The sequence below is a fragment of the Cupressus sempervirens genome, chromosome 8 (genome assembly GCF_028749045.1).
Source record: "Cupressus sempervirens isolate cs-2001-9-10 chromosome 8, ASM2874904v1, whole genome shotgun sequence".
NCBI classification, from domain to species: domain Eukaryota; kingdom Viridiplantae; phylum Streptophyta; class Pinopsida; order Cupressales; family Cupressaceae; genus Cupressus; species Cupressus sempervirens.
In genome coordinates this window covers 767150489-767166565 of record NC_143125.1, presented here as the reverse complement: position 1 = coordinate 767166565, position 16077 = coordinate 767150489, and the positions used below count along the sequence as shown (strand labels likewise).

Below are 16077 nucleotides of genomic sequence, written 5' to 3'. Positions count from 1 at the left end.
AAATATACTCCAGATGGAGAAAATTGTGGTAGCCTGTAATAACATCTTCTTTTCAAAATTATTGCTTAACTTGGAGTGAGATCCAACAGTGCAAGCTTATATAGAGGTATCTACTATATACCCTCAGAGATAAAAGATAGCACTCTTATGAAAAGTCGGGAATAAATTGCAAGTATCGTGAATCTTTTGATAAGCCATAAGCCAGGTCGTACAGAATGCAATGGCTGCGATTGTACAATATCTAGACAATCATCCCAGAAATTCATCAAGAGACCAGCAAGGTCGAGATGAAGGGTGTGTACTAGTTACATCCCAAATTTTGCCCTAATTTTTTTTTTAATCATAACTATTGGTTTAACGAATTATTTTTTTTCATGATCCTATGAAATGAGTTAGTTATTTATACGCATTGTACTAATTGTTGATGATATGGTCGGTAACAAATTATTTCTTTTTATGATCGTGTGAAATGAGTTAGTTATTTATATACGTTTTACTAATTGTTGATTAGTAGTTGTTTGATTTAAATTAGCAATTAATATGTTTTATTTTGAATTACTATGGAATTATTATTATGGCAAAAGTATTTCATGGGTGATTTGCTAAACAGGATCATCGGAATGGGATGTTCATTTGGTTCAATCATCAGGATCGGCAAGTATGACCTTAGACTTCCTTGGAAGGGATACGATGACTTGTCCACAGGTTACATTATGAGACCCGCATGAGCTACTAAAGAAACAATATAGGAAAAACATAAAATAAACTAATTTAAAATATAATACATACCTCAAGAGATTAGTTTAATAATTTTTATCATATCATTATAATAAATATTTACATACGAACAAATAAATATAAAAATGAAATGGCACCAATAAATTAAAGTAACACAATCTAATGATGTCATCTCATCGATATACTTATGTGAACGTATATAAGAATGTATTATAATAATAATAAAATGAAATTATAACTCTTCAACTCCTCCTTTTTCTTTATTTCTTTTCCCTCTTCATTTTCTTCATTTTAAAATCGAATTAATGTTTTTGGAATTCGAATGGACTTCTTGAAACCGATAGAAGCCAAGAAGTCACGACTAGCTTTTAAGAGAAGCCATGAACCAACCCATACGGCATCTCTTTCCATTGTTTGCTATGTTCCCATTTTCAACCGAGAACATTCATTTCCAGCCGAGACATTCTTTCCGACTACACAACCAATATTACTCTATTCTTCCCTTACTCCGCCAGCATTTTGCAATCCACGTATCAAGTCTCAAACCAGCAGGCGAGAGAAGTAGCCTACAGAAGTTCCAACCGAGGATGGGAGGAGCCACATCCAAAAAAACATCAAGCACAATCTCAGGTCATGAATACATGCATTCGTGTTTCATAATTCATTTCTTTTCTGAGTAAAAGTCCAACTATAGCCGGCTTTACAAGGCTAGGACTGAGATCAATACAATACATACCTTCGTATTTCATAATTCTTATTTTTGTAAGTAGAAGTCCAACTACAGCCGACTATACATTGTTTTAACACAAAATACCTTGCTGATGGTCTTTTGCATTTCATAGAGTTCGTTGAAGATCTTCTTAGTTTTATCTCTGTGATTGTAACATCATTTATGAAATCGAATGGTAGCTGTAAAAACTTAAATGATTATATGAATCAACATCAATAACCATGCTATCATAATTTTCGAAACAAAGATCAAAATACTCTTAGATTCTCTAACACCCAGGATTCACCGGCAATGAAGCCATGAAATGGTGACGAGGTGTAAATAATAACAAAATGTTCATAATCTTACAAACACCAAGGAATTCACTGGTAAAGAAGCCATGAAATGGTGAAGAGGTATAAATAAAACATAATGGTCATAATATTTCAGGCACCTAGGATTCACCGGCAAAGAAGCCATTGAAATGGTGAAGAGGTGGAGTTAACCTACAAGAACCAAGAATGAAATCAGATATGAATAACCAAGTAATGAAACACTTAATAGCTCATGTTGTCCTTGTAATGGAATCTATTGTCAAGTCGAGTGGTGGTGATCAGGTCGTTGAACCCAAACGAAAATCCTTGGCCAAGGCAGTTTATAAGCATATGTGTCATTCTATGATCACTTGATGTCCATAGACGTTAGTTATACAGGGATAACCGATTGGGCACTCAAAACCATCCGGTAACTCAGATGGCTGAACTGAAGAACACCCCAAGCCTAATCTCGAGGTAGGGTTAGGATGTGTGGGGATAAGTATGGTCCAAGGATGGGAGGTTAAGCCTATGTCAATGCTTCTCCTCTCACCAATGCCAAAGCTTGCACAACCAGATAAAGGATCCTCCATTATTACTGTATGTTTTCACTCTTTTACATGTTAATCATTTAGCATGAATATTAGATAGTCTTTTTATTTCAATTAGGGTAGTTAATTGACATCTAAATTTGAATAAGAATACTTTCAGTTAAGTAAGATAGGTGTTGCTTTATTTTTCAGCTGAATATGTTTTCAGATAGGAATGGTTAAATTGTTTACAATGAATATGTTTCTCGTTATATCAGCTGAACATGAAAATACAATTGGATTAGTAATAGTCGTTTAACCAAATATTAATACAGTTATTTCATGTTAATGTTAAAAGAAGTCTTTGTCATGTGAAATGGAATCAGTTACTTTGTAAACGTTAGAAGATATAGATCTTAAAATTTGGTTATGAAAATTCATTTGTTATAGTACTGACAACCATTGAACCACGGGTTATCCCTGCATGATAAGAGAAAGAACAATCGATAACAAATAAGCTAGGTTGACGGTTCGTGGTTCGGTTCTGGGTTCGGGTTCGAGAACCGGTTCACTGGTTCGACGAAATTTTGGAAAGGGGTTTGGGTTCGTTAGTACAAAAACATGTAAAAATTAAAATATATATATATATACATTTTTATGAAGCATGAGTTAAAATTAGAATGTAGCATAGTACCATAAACACATTTAAAACTTTAAAACAGCATAAACAATAACATATCAATGTATCATGGTGAGCATACCATCATATAGTAACATAGTTCAATCAACTTCAACATCAAAGATGAAAGATTCAAAACATTTAAAATGGTGTCATTGTTTCACGTTCAAGTGTCATTGTTTCACGTTCAATGTTTAATAGTAACTAATAGAATGAAAATTTATTAAAATTCTGAATTTCTAGTTCTAAGTTCTTCATTCTTCATCTTCATCTTCTTCATCTTCTTCTTTATCTCCTCCTTCGCCTATGCTATTACTTGCACCAAGGCCAATGAGATCAGCAGCAGAATCAACAATGGTATTGACATCAAAGTCATCAAAATCATCAATTGTAAGCGCAGCAGTGGAAGCATCCAAGTCCACAATCTCTGCATCTACATCCCACTTCTTTGTCTCCCCTTCTTTGTATTCTTGACTCTTGTGCGAAAGAAGGCGCAAGTTGTTATGCACAAATACCAGGTTCTCGGCTCTTTTTGATTGCAACCTATTGCGCTTCACCGAGTGGATGAAAGAATAGGTGCTCCAATTTCTTTCTGATGCAGAAGAACTAGCAACCTATAAAGACAACATAAGGTAGGCAATTAAAAAGGAATTAATTCAATCTTATTAAAAAATTCTTTTGAAGATAAAGTGAGCTAATTAAAAAATAAAATAAAAATTACTTGTGATATAACTTTGATTGCAAGGGGCTGCAATGTTTGGAATTTTTGGCCATGGAGGTACCACCAACCATGAGCATGCTTCTTGGACCGATGACGAAGAGCATCATTACTTAGACCTGTAGCATTGACAAATGCTATGAACTCATCCATGATTAGATCTCTTATATCATCATCAGGAAATATTCTTCTAAATGCTGCTTGGTACCCCTCAGACACTTCCATATCTCTATATGGTGGCAACCTTCCTGGTAGATCACAATATTGTGAGCTATAGTATTTGGGGGTCAAGGCATAGGAAAGCAAATGTAATGGAGTGGTCATTTTGTTCCATCTTTCATTAATAATTTTTTGCACTTGTTTGAAAAAGGTCTCTTGCGGATCTTGCTCGTGCTCATTTATAACTTGCCTGATCTTCTCAATCATTGAGTCTATGCCATCATAGATCTCTCCAAGGCAAGGCCTATCCATGTCAGTGTACCTAAGCATGCTCATAATGGGCTCGGTGATCTTAAGGAGATATTCCACACGTTCCCACCATGAGTCAGCCAATAGCCTATCCTTTATTTTGTTTGCCCTTTCAGTGTTCTTTTGCTTCCATACACCCCAATTGTTGCTGATTACCATACCTTGAAGTGCATCTTTCACTTGCACAAGTCGTCTTAAGACGATTATATGTGATGCAAAACGGGTCTCAGCAACCTGTGACATAAATTAGAGCAAAAAACAACTATTAGATACATATTTTAGAAAACTAAGAAAAGTATACACATTGGCAATTGCACAAGTAAAATATGAAAAATCAGAAATTGTCAAATATTAAAAATTAAATTACTAATTTAAGTTCAAGTTCATTTACCTTCAATAGCTCCAATTTTGAGTAGTTCCTGAAAAGAGATTGAGTCATGTGGTGGTTTGTGACAAACATTTGTATGTCCTCAGCCTCTTCATACATTGTTTTGATCCACTCAATTTGGTTCCCAATCTTTTTTAGCATAAGATTGAGTGAATGGACTGCACAAGGTGTCCAAAAGATATGTGGATATCGTGATTCAACCAACAAACCTGCTGCTCTACAATTCTTTGCGTTGTCCGTTATGACTTGGACAACGTTTCTTGTTCCCACTTGTTCAATGGCCTCAATTAAAATATCAGCAATAAATGGCCCATCTTTTACTTTGCCCTCACAATCCACCACTTTCAGAAACATTGCCCCTTTAGGGGACACCGCAAGGACATTGATCAAGGGACAGTTCCTAGAATCCTTCCAGCCATCTGAAACAATTGTCACCCCTGTCTCAACCCATGAGTCCCTTATGGGCTTCAATTGATTTTCAACCCGTTGGACCTCATCATCCAACAAGGTGGTGCGAACTTTCTCATACTTGGGGCCACAATACTCTTTTGGAGCTTCATTGGCACCTCTCAACATGTCCTTCCAAAACGGAGAGCGGACAACATTAAAAGACAACCCATTTGTATAGAGGCATCTTCCCACCTTAATGTCAGCAATTTCCCGGGCCTTGTTTTGAAAAGAAGTTTCTATTGGCCCCTTTCTTTTGTGTACAATGGGGATAGATTCAGTATCAGTGTCCATTGTAGTATTGAAGAAGGGGTGGTCTTGTACAATAACATCTGAGGGGGCCTGCATTCCCTTAGCTTTTTTACTTTTATTGTTACTACTACCGAGTTCTATTGCCCTGCGTCCTTCTCTCTCTTCTGCTGCCTCATGCTCTTCAATATATTTTAACACGGTGTGATTTGGTATAGGGACACCATTTTTGCCAGGGCATTTCTTGACTCCTCTTCCAGCATAACCACATAGATGGCCTACCACACGATAATAAGAACTATTTCTTTCTACATCACATCCTCGACATCTCCAACGGAATGCACCACCTCCTGGAATGGGTTTTATAATGTCTACATACTTCCATAGAGGAGAATTGGAGTTGGTTTCCATTCTTTGTTCGGTGTTGCCTATTGATGAAGAGGTAGATGACATTAATTTCGAACCTTTCCCTATGGCAAGAAATTACTAATTAGATATATGTTCATAATCTATATGCAAGAAAATGACGAATTTTGAAATAATGGAAAAGATTCAAGAACTTAGAACATATGAAGATTGAAAGAGAAATGAAATTTTTTTGGAAAAACTAGAACAAAACAATAGTAAATAGAATAAGATCTTACCTCTTGGTCCTTTTCCAGCCATTGCAAGTTTGCAAATGTGTATAAATGATGCACAAACACTTCAAGAACACCAACAAGTATTGCTTCAAACTCCTCCTTACACAACCGGATGCTTGCTCAAAAACTTATGTGCTCTCCTTCAAGGCAAAACAACCTATTTAGAAACATCAAATGACTATGAGAGAGCAAAAAACCAATTCATAACACCTTTTTAGGGTACGTGGACTCCAAAAATTATAAAAAAATGCAAATAAGTCACTTTATTTCCGCGTCCGTGGGTGGGTTCTTGGTTGGGTTCGAACCTGGTTCGATTTTCCCAGCCTGGTCCGCCAGGTTCGAACCAGGATTCGAAAATCGAACCCTGGTCGAACCGGACCAGAATCTCGAACCGATTCGAACCAGTTCGAGGTCCGGAGGGGGGGGAGGGGTACCCATGTAACTTAGCAAATAAGCAAGTAATAAAAGTGTTTTAAACTGAATCAGCTCATGGCAGTCCATTGCATAAGTCTTGTTGTCGAGTCAAGCCGTGGGTGATCGGGTACATCGTGCCCACACAAATCCTTGGCCAAGGTAGGTTAGTGGTATGCATACTTGTTGATATGATCACTAGAGGTCAAGGTTGCTAGCAATTGGAAAATAGATGCATGGAAGGTATCCAAAGCCTAGCTGAGTATCTAGCCAACACTCTAACACCAAGATGCTCAATGGTTGGACAGTGGTGTCCCGAACCTAATCCTAGGGTAGGGAGGACCTTTCTCAGTAGAGATTGTGTAGGGATACTTTAAGGGTCCATTGTTGGGAGGTTAAGCCCTTGGCTATGCTTCTCCTCTATTCTGGAGGCCAAGGCTTGCACAACTCAAGGATAAGATCTGCAAGCATCGAGTATTTCACTTTTATATTTCCACATTCTAATCTATGTATTGTTTAGACAAATATTATCAATTAAGTTTGTTTCTCCTTCATTGGATTAAGAATCAGTTAAATTTGTTCCACTTGACTATATATAGAGAGGATGAAATTGTATTTCATGTGTAAATGATATGATGGTCGTTGTAACTAGCTTCTCGTGTTTTTGGAAAATAAATGTTGTTTTGTTATTTAAATCAATAAAAGTAGTAGAAATTTTAGCATGTTATACATTTGAATGAATATAGAAAATCTCGCATTTTGCATATAGATTTTCATTTTTTTCAATTTCAGAGCCATAATTATGATATTTGAATATTTCAAAAAACAATGTAGGCTATGAAATGTAATATTTAATTTTTAATTTTTTTCCTAAACGCCAAGGATAGTGACAATTAAATTCATTTATTTTTCTTCTTTTTTATGCCAGGGTTCTCAATTGCATCCTAAGGCATCAAGAAATGGAAGTCTCAGTGGAAAGATGTCACTCTGGAGAATGTAGAGGCATCAATCACCTTAGACCCCATCTTGCACAGATCCCTAGTCACAAAATTCAATTGTGTCTAAATGTTCAACTAATGGTTGAACGAGACAAATGTGACCCCTCTAATTGAGCAAAAAAGATTAGAGAAGACAAGGACTGAATCAACTATTGCATCAAAGTAAGATATAGGGAGAAAGATAGTGGGCTCCTACTATCTTAGTAAGTTCTTCTGGCACACCACCACTCACCATCCATACATATGAGAGTCCAGTTTAGGGTAAAGTCTAAAGCCAAGAGAGCTTGAGGTGCCTAGGGTCTGCCTAAGGAACCCAAGCTGCTTGGGTAGTACTAACCAAATCCAAGCGAACCTGAGGCATCTTGTAGACCAACCAGCCATAAAAACAAAATTAAAAATTAAACAATCGGTTAAACATTTTTACATAAAAGTATCACAAGTTCCTAGTTTCCCCCTAAAATGGGCGCACTTGGCTTGTTAAAGCCTCATTACATAAACACAATGAGCGAAACAACATCTTTTACTCCAAGTTGCCATTATTGTTATTAGAAGGTTACTAAATTTTTCTTCAAAGTGAAGTTTACAAGAGAAAAAAACTACACCAACAAGAAAGAAAGGGCTACACAAGATTTTTCTATCAACGATAAGTGAATCTTTTTTTTTTCAAGGTATTTAAGTTTTGAACTTTTTTGTAAACCTTTTATACATAATACAAAGATTATAAATTGTAATTTTGTAATGGTTTTTTTTTATGTTCATAAAATGAGCGCTAGTTATAGTTTATCCGCCCCACATGTAGAAAGTCAATTAAAATTTGATGAAGCATCACCTCTTTAGAAATATACAACCCTGATTGAACAATTTCTTGGTTGTGGGGGTTAGACTCCAGATGGCAGCCAAAGTAAAAATGAATATAGCAGCTCATATAGTTGAATGAAAGCTCATATATGCAATATTCCAACTTAAAAATAAGACTTCATATAAGGCCTAAAGAAATAGGATTGTCAATGTAACAAATGTTGGGATATGTTAAAGAGCAAGAGAATGTTGACATGGTATGTAATAGATCAAAGGAAAGAGCACATACTCTTTTTAAGAAAGGATAGAAAAAATCTCCTAGTAGCTTGTCACAATTGGCTAGCTCACATTTTTGTGCCACTGTCTTCCTAAGAAGCAAATAGCCCATTTATTTCACATAAAAGAGGCTCGTTGGAAAAGTCCTTCAAGAATGAGGCAAGGGAGGTTACAAATGAGAGCATTTCTCATTGTACTTGTGGAAATTGACTTTTCAACCTTGATAGATCACCATATTGGCAAGATATGGTGTTGACAATTGCCAATGCACCTAACAATTACATTAGTCCTAGCTATGAAAAGGTGTGCCCCAACTTATTAGCCAAAGAGAGAGCATCATTCATAGCAATCAAGGGTAAATGGACCAAAACAGGTGTGTATATTTCTAGTGGATGGATAAGATAAGATAAATATATTAATGTCCAAGAGAAGACCACAAAGTGGGTCTAAAGGACTGCCAAAAGCAAGACAGGGTCAGTCCATAGAAATGGTGCCCGAAGAAAAGCAGGGGAACAATAAGAATAGACAAACAAAAAAGAATAAGAAGGAAAGATAGAGAGGGGGGGGGGGGGGGGGGGGGGGGGGGTTGTTCACAACCAGGAAAACCCCAAACCCCATTACAATTTGCTCCACCAAGAACAACCTTAAGAGAGAAGGGTGATACAAGGAAATGAGGTCCAACTTATGAGCATGTCGACCTAAACTCTATACTTGTGTAGCTTGCCAAAATTTCTATCAATGAGGTAGCTTTTTTGGTTTAGATGAAGTTGAAGTAAATGCTAACTTTGATGCTCTTGCTGAAGAACAATATGGAGATTACTAAATATTGATTGTACTATTGCTTTTATATTGACATCTAACAAACCATTGAATTATCATTTTTTGATTTTATGAGTATTTATTTTCTTGCAAATTATGAGGCATTTAAATCTTTCATTTATTAGCAATTATGAGTATTAATAGCTTTATAATTTCAAAGTTTTAATGTGTTGGAAGGTGGTATCAAAATTTAAAAATTGTAAGAGAGCTATTCTTATATATATGAACTTGTACCCATTACCAAGGAAAAAAAATGTTGTTACAACATACCAAATCTGTAAACATCCCTGAACCCTAAACAACCTAGAGCTCCTATCATAGCCCACAAATTCCAAGTTGTGACCATCGTTGAGTTGTGCCAAAGAACATACCAAGTTTATAGCCTTTTCTTGAAGGCACATGTTGGAACAAGGACAAGCATGACAAGGTAAACATGGCTTGTGCAAAATTTTGGTGTTAGAACAAACCTTTCATTCCATTGGGCAAGAAGCCCAAATTGGGAAAATTCAATCATAGCCTTGACTACTGAAAGGAAAGGGTAGAAAGCACTTCGTCAACATGCCTTAGTGAATAGTTCTTGTTTGTGAGGTGAATGAAAATAGAAGAGATACAAGATATACAAACTAGTTCATTGAGGAGAAGAGAAGTTTGCTAACTTCTTGGCTGCGAATCTTTTACCACCAATTCTTTACCTTTAAAGGCTCTATTCTTAGTTGCAATATTTTTGTCCTCTTCAAAAAAAAAGTTAACCCCCTTAATATAGAAAGGAACCTGGTAATTGTAGAGAAAAAATTGTTGAAACTAATGATGAACAAATTACCCCTATATTTCCAATCATAGAAGTGGTATTCCTATCAATCCCTTAAATTTAGGTTTAGTTTTTTTTATTTCTTAAAATACTCCCAGAAAATACTCTCTCCCTTGCCTAAAGATTACATTAAGTTCCATTTCCCCATGTGATCATTCAACTTGTATCGTTTCTCCTTGTGATTATTCATATTAAAGAACACTCCTTATATAGCATAAAATTCCCCATTACATATCTACAGGTTTTCTAGCACCAACTCTAAGTAGAGGTATTGAAAGGGTCCTAAAACCCCGACTCCAAAATCCTAGAACACAATTTAACTTGCAAGGCTTGGGGTTGTAATCATTAAAGAGAAACCAATGTTCATCTGAAGATAATGGAGTATTAAAGGTCAATTGACAAAATAGGTAATCTCTCCCACACTTTGAGCTCATCTTTAGATCCAAGCGAGTCTTCCTAAAGTATACATAAAAGGGTATTGAAATCAACCAAAACAAAACACCAAAACTAACAAACAACTATATCCAGATTGCATACTTCATCCCCATTTCTATCACTAGGTTAAAATTGACTCGCTCCAAAGAGCAATCTTAAGACCAATTCCATACTTTGCACATGTACTATAGATGATAACAGTGATAATCTTTTAGTTAGCTTCATTTAAGTTTCATTGACATTGGAAAAGGAAGGATACACTAAACATAATTCTCTCAAAATATAGCAATTAGGGTTTTTTTGAGATTTTCCCTAGTTTATATACCAAACAATGAGAAGCATATGCCAATCCTACTCTATTTACTAAAACAACCTATGAAAGACTTTCTTCTGTAATATATGGGTAGATGCTATTACGAAGTAAGTGGTAAAATACTTGCTTGTTATTGACAGTGATCAAGAGATCAATTTATACAAGAGACTGAATGATGTTTCCTTAAGAAACAATCTCAAAGAATAGAAACATTCTATTCTAGAAGCAGAAAACTAAATATTAGAAACATCAGAAACATTCTAATATTTACAGAAGATTACAATATATAACCATTAGATACAAAACTGAGATAATACAAACTCTCTCTTATCGTCAATACCCTCCCTTAATCTATCTAGAGCACGAAGCAGTCAAAAAGCATAAAAAGCAATTTTTGTCTACTCAAGGTGCTCCACACTATTCACTGTGGGTTGCAAACCAAATTGCTTAGATAGGGCAGCTAAGCACTTCTGACATTCAACCTTCATGTGCCCAAACTTGTGGCAATAGTTGCATTGAATGTTTTTCTTCCGAGAGCCTTATGAATTTGAAGCAGAGGATGTTTGCTTAGAAGACTGTTGAAACTGGGTTTTTATCCTTCTAAAAGAATTTGGCAGCAAAGGCTTGCTCTATGGAGGTGGAGCTAGAATTACCAAACTGTGGTTTTCACCAATCTTGTTGAAGCAAAAGTGTGCAAAGATTGGTGAACTTCAGATTTAACACCAGAAGACATGATGTTGAGTCTCAATAAAAAGCTCGTAGGACTTTGGTAAACTTCGGAGAGTGATAACCACAATGTCCTCTTCCTCCATCTTGCGACCGATGGCAAGCAATTGATCACAAATTGCTTGCCATCGGTCTCTTGAATCCTATTCAGGTATGCTTGAAGTTAGGTTTGTTCATCCATGATAATGGAAAACAAAGTGTTCTTCAAAAAGAAAGCTCTTCTTTTGTCAGAAGTCTAATGAAGGCCTTTTGAGATGTGCCCATTTCTTGGTAGATGTCTTGCCAGATGGAATTTGAGAGAGTTGATCATCAGCTATGGATGATTTGAGAAGCATCATTGCCTCTTGATTATTTAGATCCCAAGTTTCCTGATTAGAACCAAGGGCACTCAAACGTTGTGTAACACCCAAAACAATTTGATCGGTATTCCGATATTCAAAAATTATTATGATCCACTACTTCCAAATGCCATAATTTTGACCATTGAATTTTGAATTGCTCTCGAGCAGAATATTGGTCAATGATGCCATAGCACATTTTTCAATGAAAAATGTGAAAATCTGTGAAGGCACATTTTTTGAGGCAAAAAAAAAGGAAAACACAGAAAATTTGAAGGATGAGTCATAAGAGAGCTCAAAAAATGCAAAAAGAATATGGTGTTGATTTTTGGATCCACTGGCTTGAAAATTGAGGCACAAAAATCGAGGCACCCAGAAAAATCATACGACAACCCAATTGAGCTCTTGAAAAACCCACCAAGAATTTGTAATTAGAAACAAAATTCAAGGTCAAAAAACTAGCCTTTCGAGCAAAAAAGTAGGTCAGCAACCATGGAGGAAACATTGCAAAGAAAAATAGCCAATCTATTCAAAAATGACCGGTTGTAGTTGCAGAATAGGAGCATTTTTTATTGAGATGACAGAGGTAATGAAGGGTTGTCAAAAACGCAGTGATTTCACCCTTAAAACGTGAGTTTTTCCAACTGCAAATCACGAGCTTTTCCAATGTCTCAAACACGATTTGCAAGTCGCATTTTGCACTCGATTTGTAGAGAAAATGGCGGATTTTGTACACAATAGAGGCGTTTTACAAGAAACATGAAGGATCCAAATAATGGCAACTATAGTAGTCAAAAAAACCATAGGATGAGACATGATTTGGAGCCAAAAAATAGATGCATTTCAAACGCGATTTGGTAGATCCAAGCTTGAAAAAACGTGATTTGCAAACTTGTCTTTTGAAAACCCTAGCTAGAAAACAAGGTAGTGAATAGACGAATTCCTCACAAAAACGGAAACCCTATACGGGTTGTAGAGAAAATCTCAAAAATAATTTCAAAAAATTTGAACAAATAATTTCAAAAGAAATTATAAATTTGTCGAAGAAATTTGAAGTATTGGCTTTGATACCATATTACGAAGTAATTGGTAAAATGCTTGTTATTAACAGTGATCAAGAGATCAATTTATACATGAGACTAAGCGATGCTTCCTTAAGAAACAATCGTAAAGAATAGAAACATTCTATTCTAGAAACAAAAAACTAAATATTAGAAACATTCTAATATTTATAGAAACATTTTAATATTTACAGAAGATTACAATAGACAACCATTAGATACTAAACAGAGATAATAGAAACTATCTATGATCATACTAGATGGTCGAGCTTTTCAAGACCAATGCCTTATTTGGTTGCAAAGTCATATTCTGCCATGAAAACATAAACTAAGAGAAAGAAGCAAAGCTATGACATTGTGTTACCAAATCTATTTAACTATGCTTATCCAAATTTGCAAACATGTCGAACGAAGGAGACAACTACAAACAACAATTATGGATACGACTTAAATTGTTGTGACACTCATCTGATTCACATTACAAACACACTAGCAAATGTGAAGAAGAGATACAAACAGTGAGGAATCTAAAATGCCTACAATAAGCCAAGGAGACATACTACTATAAATATTTGCTCCAATAGCTATATTTCTAAAGCCAATTTAATAAACTTCCTAGATGATAACCTTAGAATACTAATTCAGTAATGTGTGGCATGAAAAATTGGAAATGACAACCTCTTTTTCAAAATTAATAAACTCAGCACACCTACTAGCTGAGCAAAAATTTCAAACCAGAGCATTGTAGCAAGCTAAGATCAACAGCCTTATCCCACTTAAAATTAAAGGAGTAAACTAAACTAGCACACTAGGGATCACTAAGAAGTAATGAATTCATGGCAGATGTGTTCAAGTAGGTGGAATGTGAATGGTAATGTGTGACCTATTCCTTTTCTTCTACTAGGCATTTTGAATGGTTAAAAAATATATAAAACATTCATCACTTCTATTAAGGCACACTGTTCTTTACAACCATTTAAATTATTATTAATATATTTTATTTTTAAGATTATTGGACCCCTTAGTATCTTTATATTGCCTTTTTTGGGCAATAGAACCAAGTCTCGGGAGCCAATAAACGCACAGAACTACCCTCGATGACCAGCACTTAGATTCTTCAGGGTTTTATGACGAATGCCAAACATTCTAGAGTCTCAATGCAAAGGAGGTCAAAATGGGGGCAAAAACACAACATGAACCTAGAAATGGAAAGATTTTACAAATTTTTATGAGTCCCCACAGGTTTATAGCTCTGTTCATAAAATCTAGCATCTACATGTTTTACGGTTAGCCATCAAAAATTTTAAAGGGCCTTTATTAAAGGTGCAACCTGAGATAATGGGCATGTTGTTAATGGAGTTCCTTTATATTGAAAATTTACATCATATGCTGTTTGTTTTAAGGATGTCAAACTTCAACCAATGGATCAAAGCTTCATAGGAAGCACAAATACCATCCATTTTTTCAACCATGGAAAGAAAAGCCTTAAAAATTAAGATGATACATGCCATCATTATCTATTCTTCATAGTTGCTGTATATTTAACATTCTCTATATTCCTTGTCTTTCATTAAGATTTGGCAAAATTCAATAATCAGTAAATATTATTGAACATACCTCCCCTTTCCAAATGAAATAAACACCATCACCTGCCTCGCCCTCTTTGGCAAGGTACTCACCCCGATCTGCAATACATATTGTTAGATGCTCCCACAAAGCAAGTCAAAAGCTTGCAGTAATGACAGGAGACAGTGAAAAATGTAATATTGAAGACCAAGAATCACCAAAGTACCCAAATGGAACTCACAAGTATGGGCAGTATAACAAGAAAGCACCTCCTGCTAAATGAAATCTAACAAAATGGGAGAAGAGATACGGAATAGTGATTGAATTTCAATTTAGAATTGGTCAATTTTTTTAATAAATATCAGTAGATAAAATAGTGCCTTTAAGGATTAAGCTTGCAACCACCAAGAATAGGACTCACCAAATTCTTTGAACTTGATCAATTCTGCAATTTTTTTCACAGATGAGCTTGGCAATCTTTGCAACAAAGGCATAGAACCTAGAAATTCAATCACTGTAGCAAGACATAATTTCAAAATTAAAAAGAACCATATATGAAGCAAAAAATAATCGAGGAACAGAATGCTAAAAGTTTATTACAGCTTGTTAACATGAAATTGTTCTTTCTTTATTTCAAATACAATTCACACAAATTGTTATACTTTGCCATATCAATTATGGCAAAGTGGAAGGAAAAAGGGGCTCCAAACACTATCATATCTGTAAAACACATCACTAAGAATGCAAATTGTTCACAGAAATGAACTAATTGAACTATGTAAGCATTGATGTTTAAGTATCTGAGGCTCTAGCTTCTATCCACCAATGTCTTACACCATGAAATATCACCATGGGAAGTAACAGAAGTACAGATGAACTGACAAGTGATGAGAAAAACTGATAGTATTGTAAAGTAATACCAGAAAGAAGGTTTCTTGTCAAAATCTGATATCAAATATTCAATTTATTATTAATGAGTGAAGGTGGGTCCAAAGAAGACAAAAGCTATCTTGAAATAGCTTACACCAACTAGTATCAATAATTTAAATATCCATTACGATTCTTTATTTTATGTGAAAATTTGAAGAAAAACAGTCAAGAACTACTTTTTTAAAATTAAAGGACATTTCCATAGCATATGCCATAGATGATAAAGGGCTTATATGATGACTCAAAGCACTTCCACGACCTCCTCCTAATATATTTTAAATTTGGAGTACTCAAAGTTTTAACAGTGATTTTGTTCGTATAAATTTTAATCAAGCTATGATTTGAAGTAGCACCAAATATGATGTGGGCTTTCTTAGTTTTCAAATTCAGAATGATTCATACATGTATGTATGTATGTATGTATGTTCATAGATTCATACATGTAACATATTCAATGTTCATTCACCATTGGTTCAAAACTTCAAATATATAATTGAGTCAATCATCATTGGTTCATGTATATTCATAGAAAAATGCTACAGCTGTAGAACAAAGCAAAAATGGTAAAAAATGCTTGAGAGGTGAATGAATGATCATCAAATGACCAAATGCATGTTTTATGGTCGAAACTAGATGCTTTTAAAATTTAAAAATAGAATTAAAAATGGCATGGGAGGCCTGTTTTTGGGTACCCACAGCCTTGGGTGCCCATGGACT

General features: G+C 35.2%; 2 protein-coding genes across 7 annotated transcripts in view; both read right to left on the bottom strand.

Moving 5' to 3' along the window:
• The window catches only part of LOC149544673 (acyl-CoA thioesterase II), a 313792-nt gene that overhangs the window by 296457 nt on the left and 1258 nt on the right, over positions 1-16077 (bottom strand). For all 6 annotated transcript variants that reach the window (XR_016355064.1, XM_089795239.1, XM_089795241.1 and 3 more), the window contains exons 2-3: positions 14852-14944; positions 14482-14549 (exon numbers count right to left, since the gene is read on the bottom strand). Coding sequence is in view for 5 of the 6 variants with exons in the window: in XM_089795239.1 (XP_089651365.1) it covers positions 14482-14549; positions 14852-14944 (161 nt within the window). In the remaining variant the exon portion in view is untranslated. The remainder of the gene's footprint in view (positions 1-14481; positions 14550-14851; positions 14945-16077) is intronic.
• On the bottom strand, positions 2881-3981 carry LOC149544674 (uncharacterized). Its single transcript, XM_089796426.1, has 2 exons — positions 3692-3981; positions 2881-3584 (listed from the first exon to the last, which is right to left on the bottom strand). Exons 1-2 carry the CDS (start codon positions 3911-3913, stop codon positions 3225-3227), a joined length of 582 nt encoding a protein of 193 aa, XP_089652552.1. The 5' UTR covers positions 3914-3981; the 3' UTR covers positions 2881-3224.

Excerpts from the sequence above, each read along its gene's own strand:
- LOC149544674 (XM_089796426.1), bottom strand. The coding sequence starts at position 3,913 with ATGGAAGTGTCTGAGGGGTACCAAGCAGCATTTAGAAGAATATTTCCT. Across the intron at positions 3,585-3,691 it reads CAATCAAAGTTATATCACAA|GTTGCTAGTTCTTCTGCATC; the intron begins GTAATTTTTATT and ends TTGTCTTTATAG.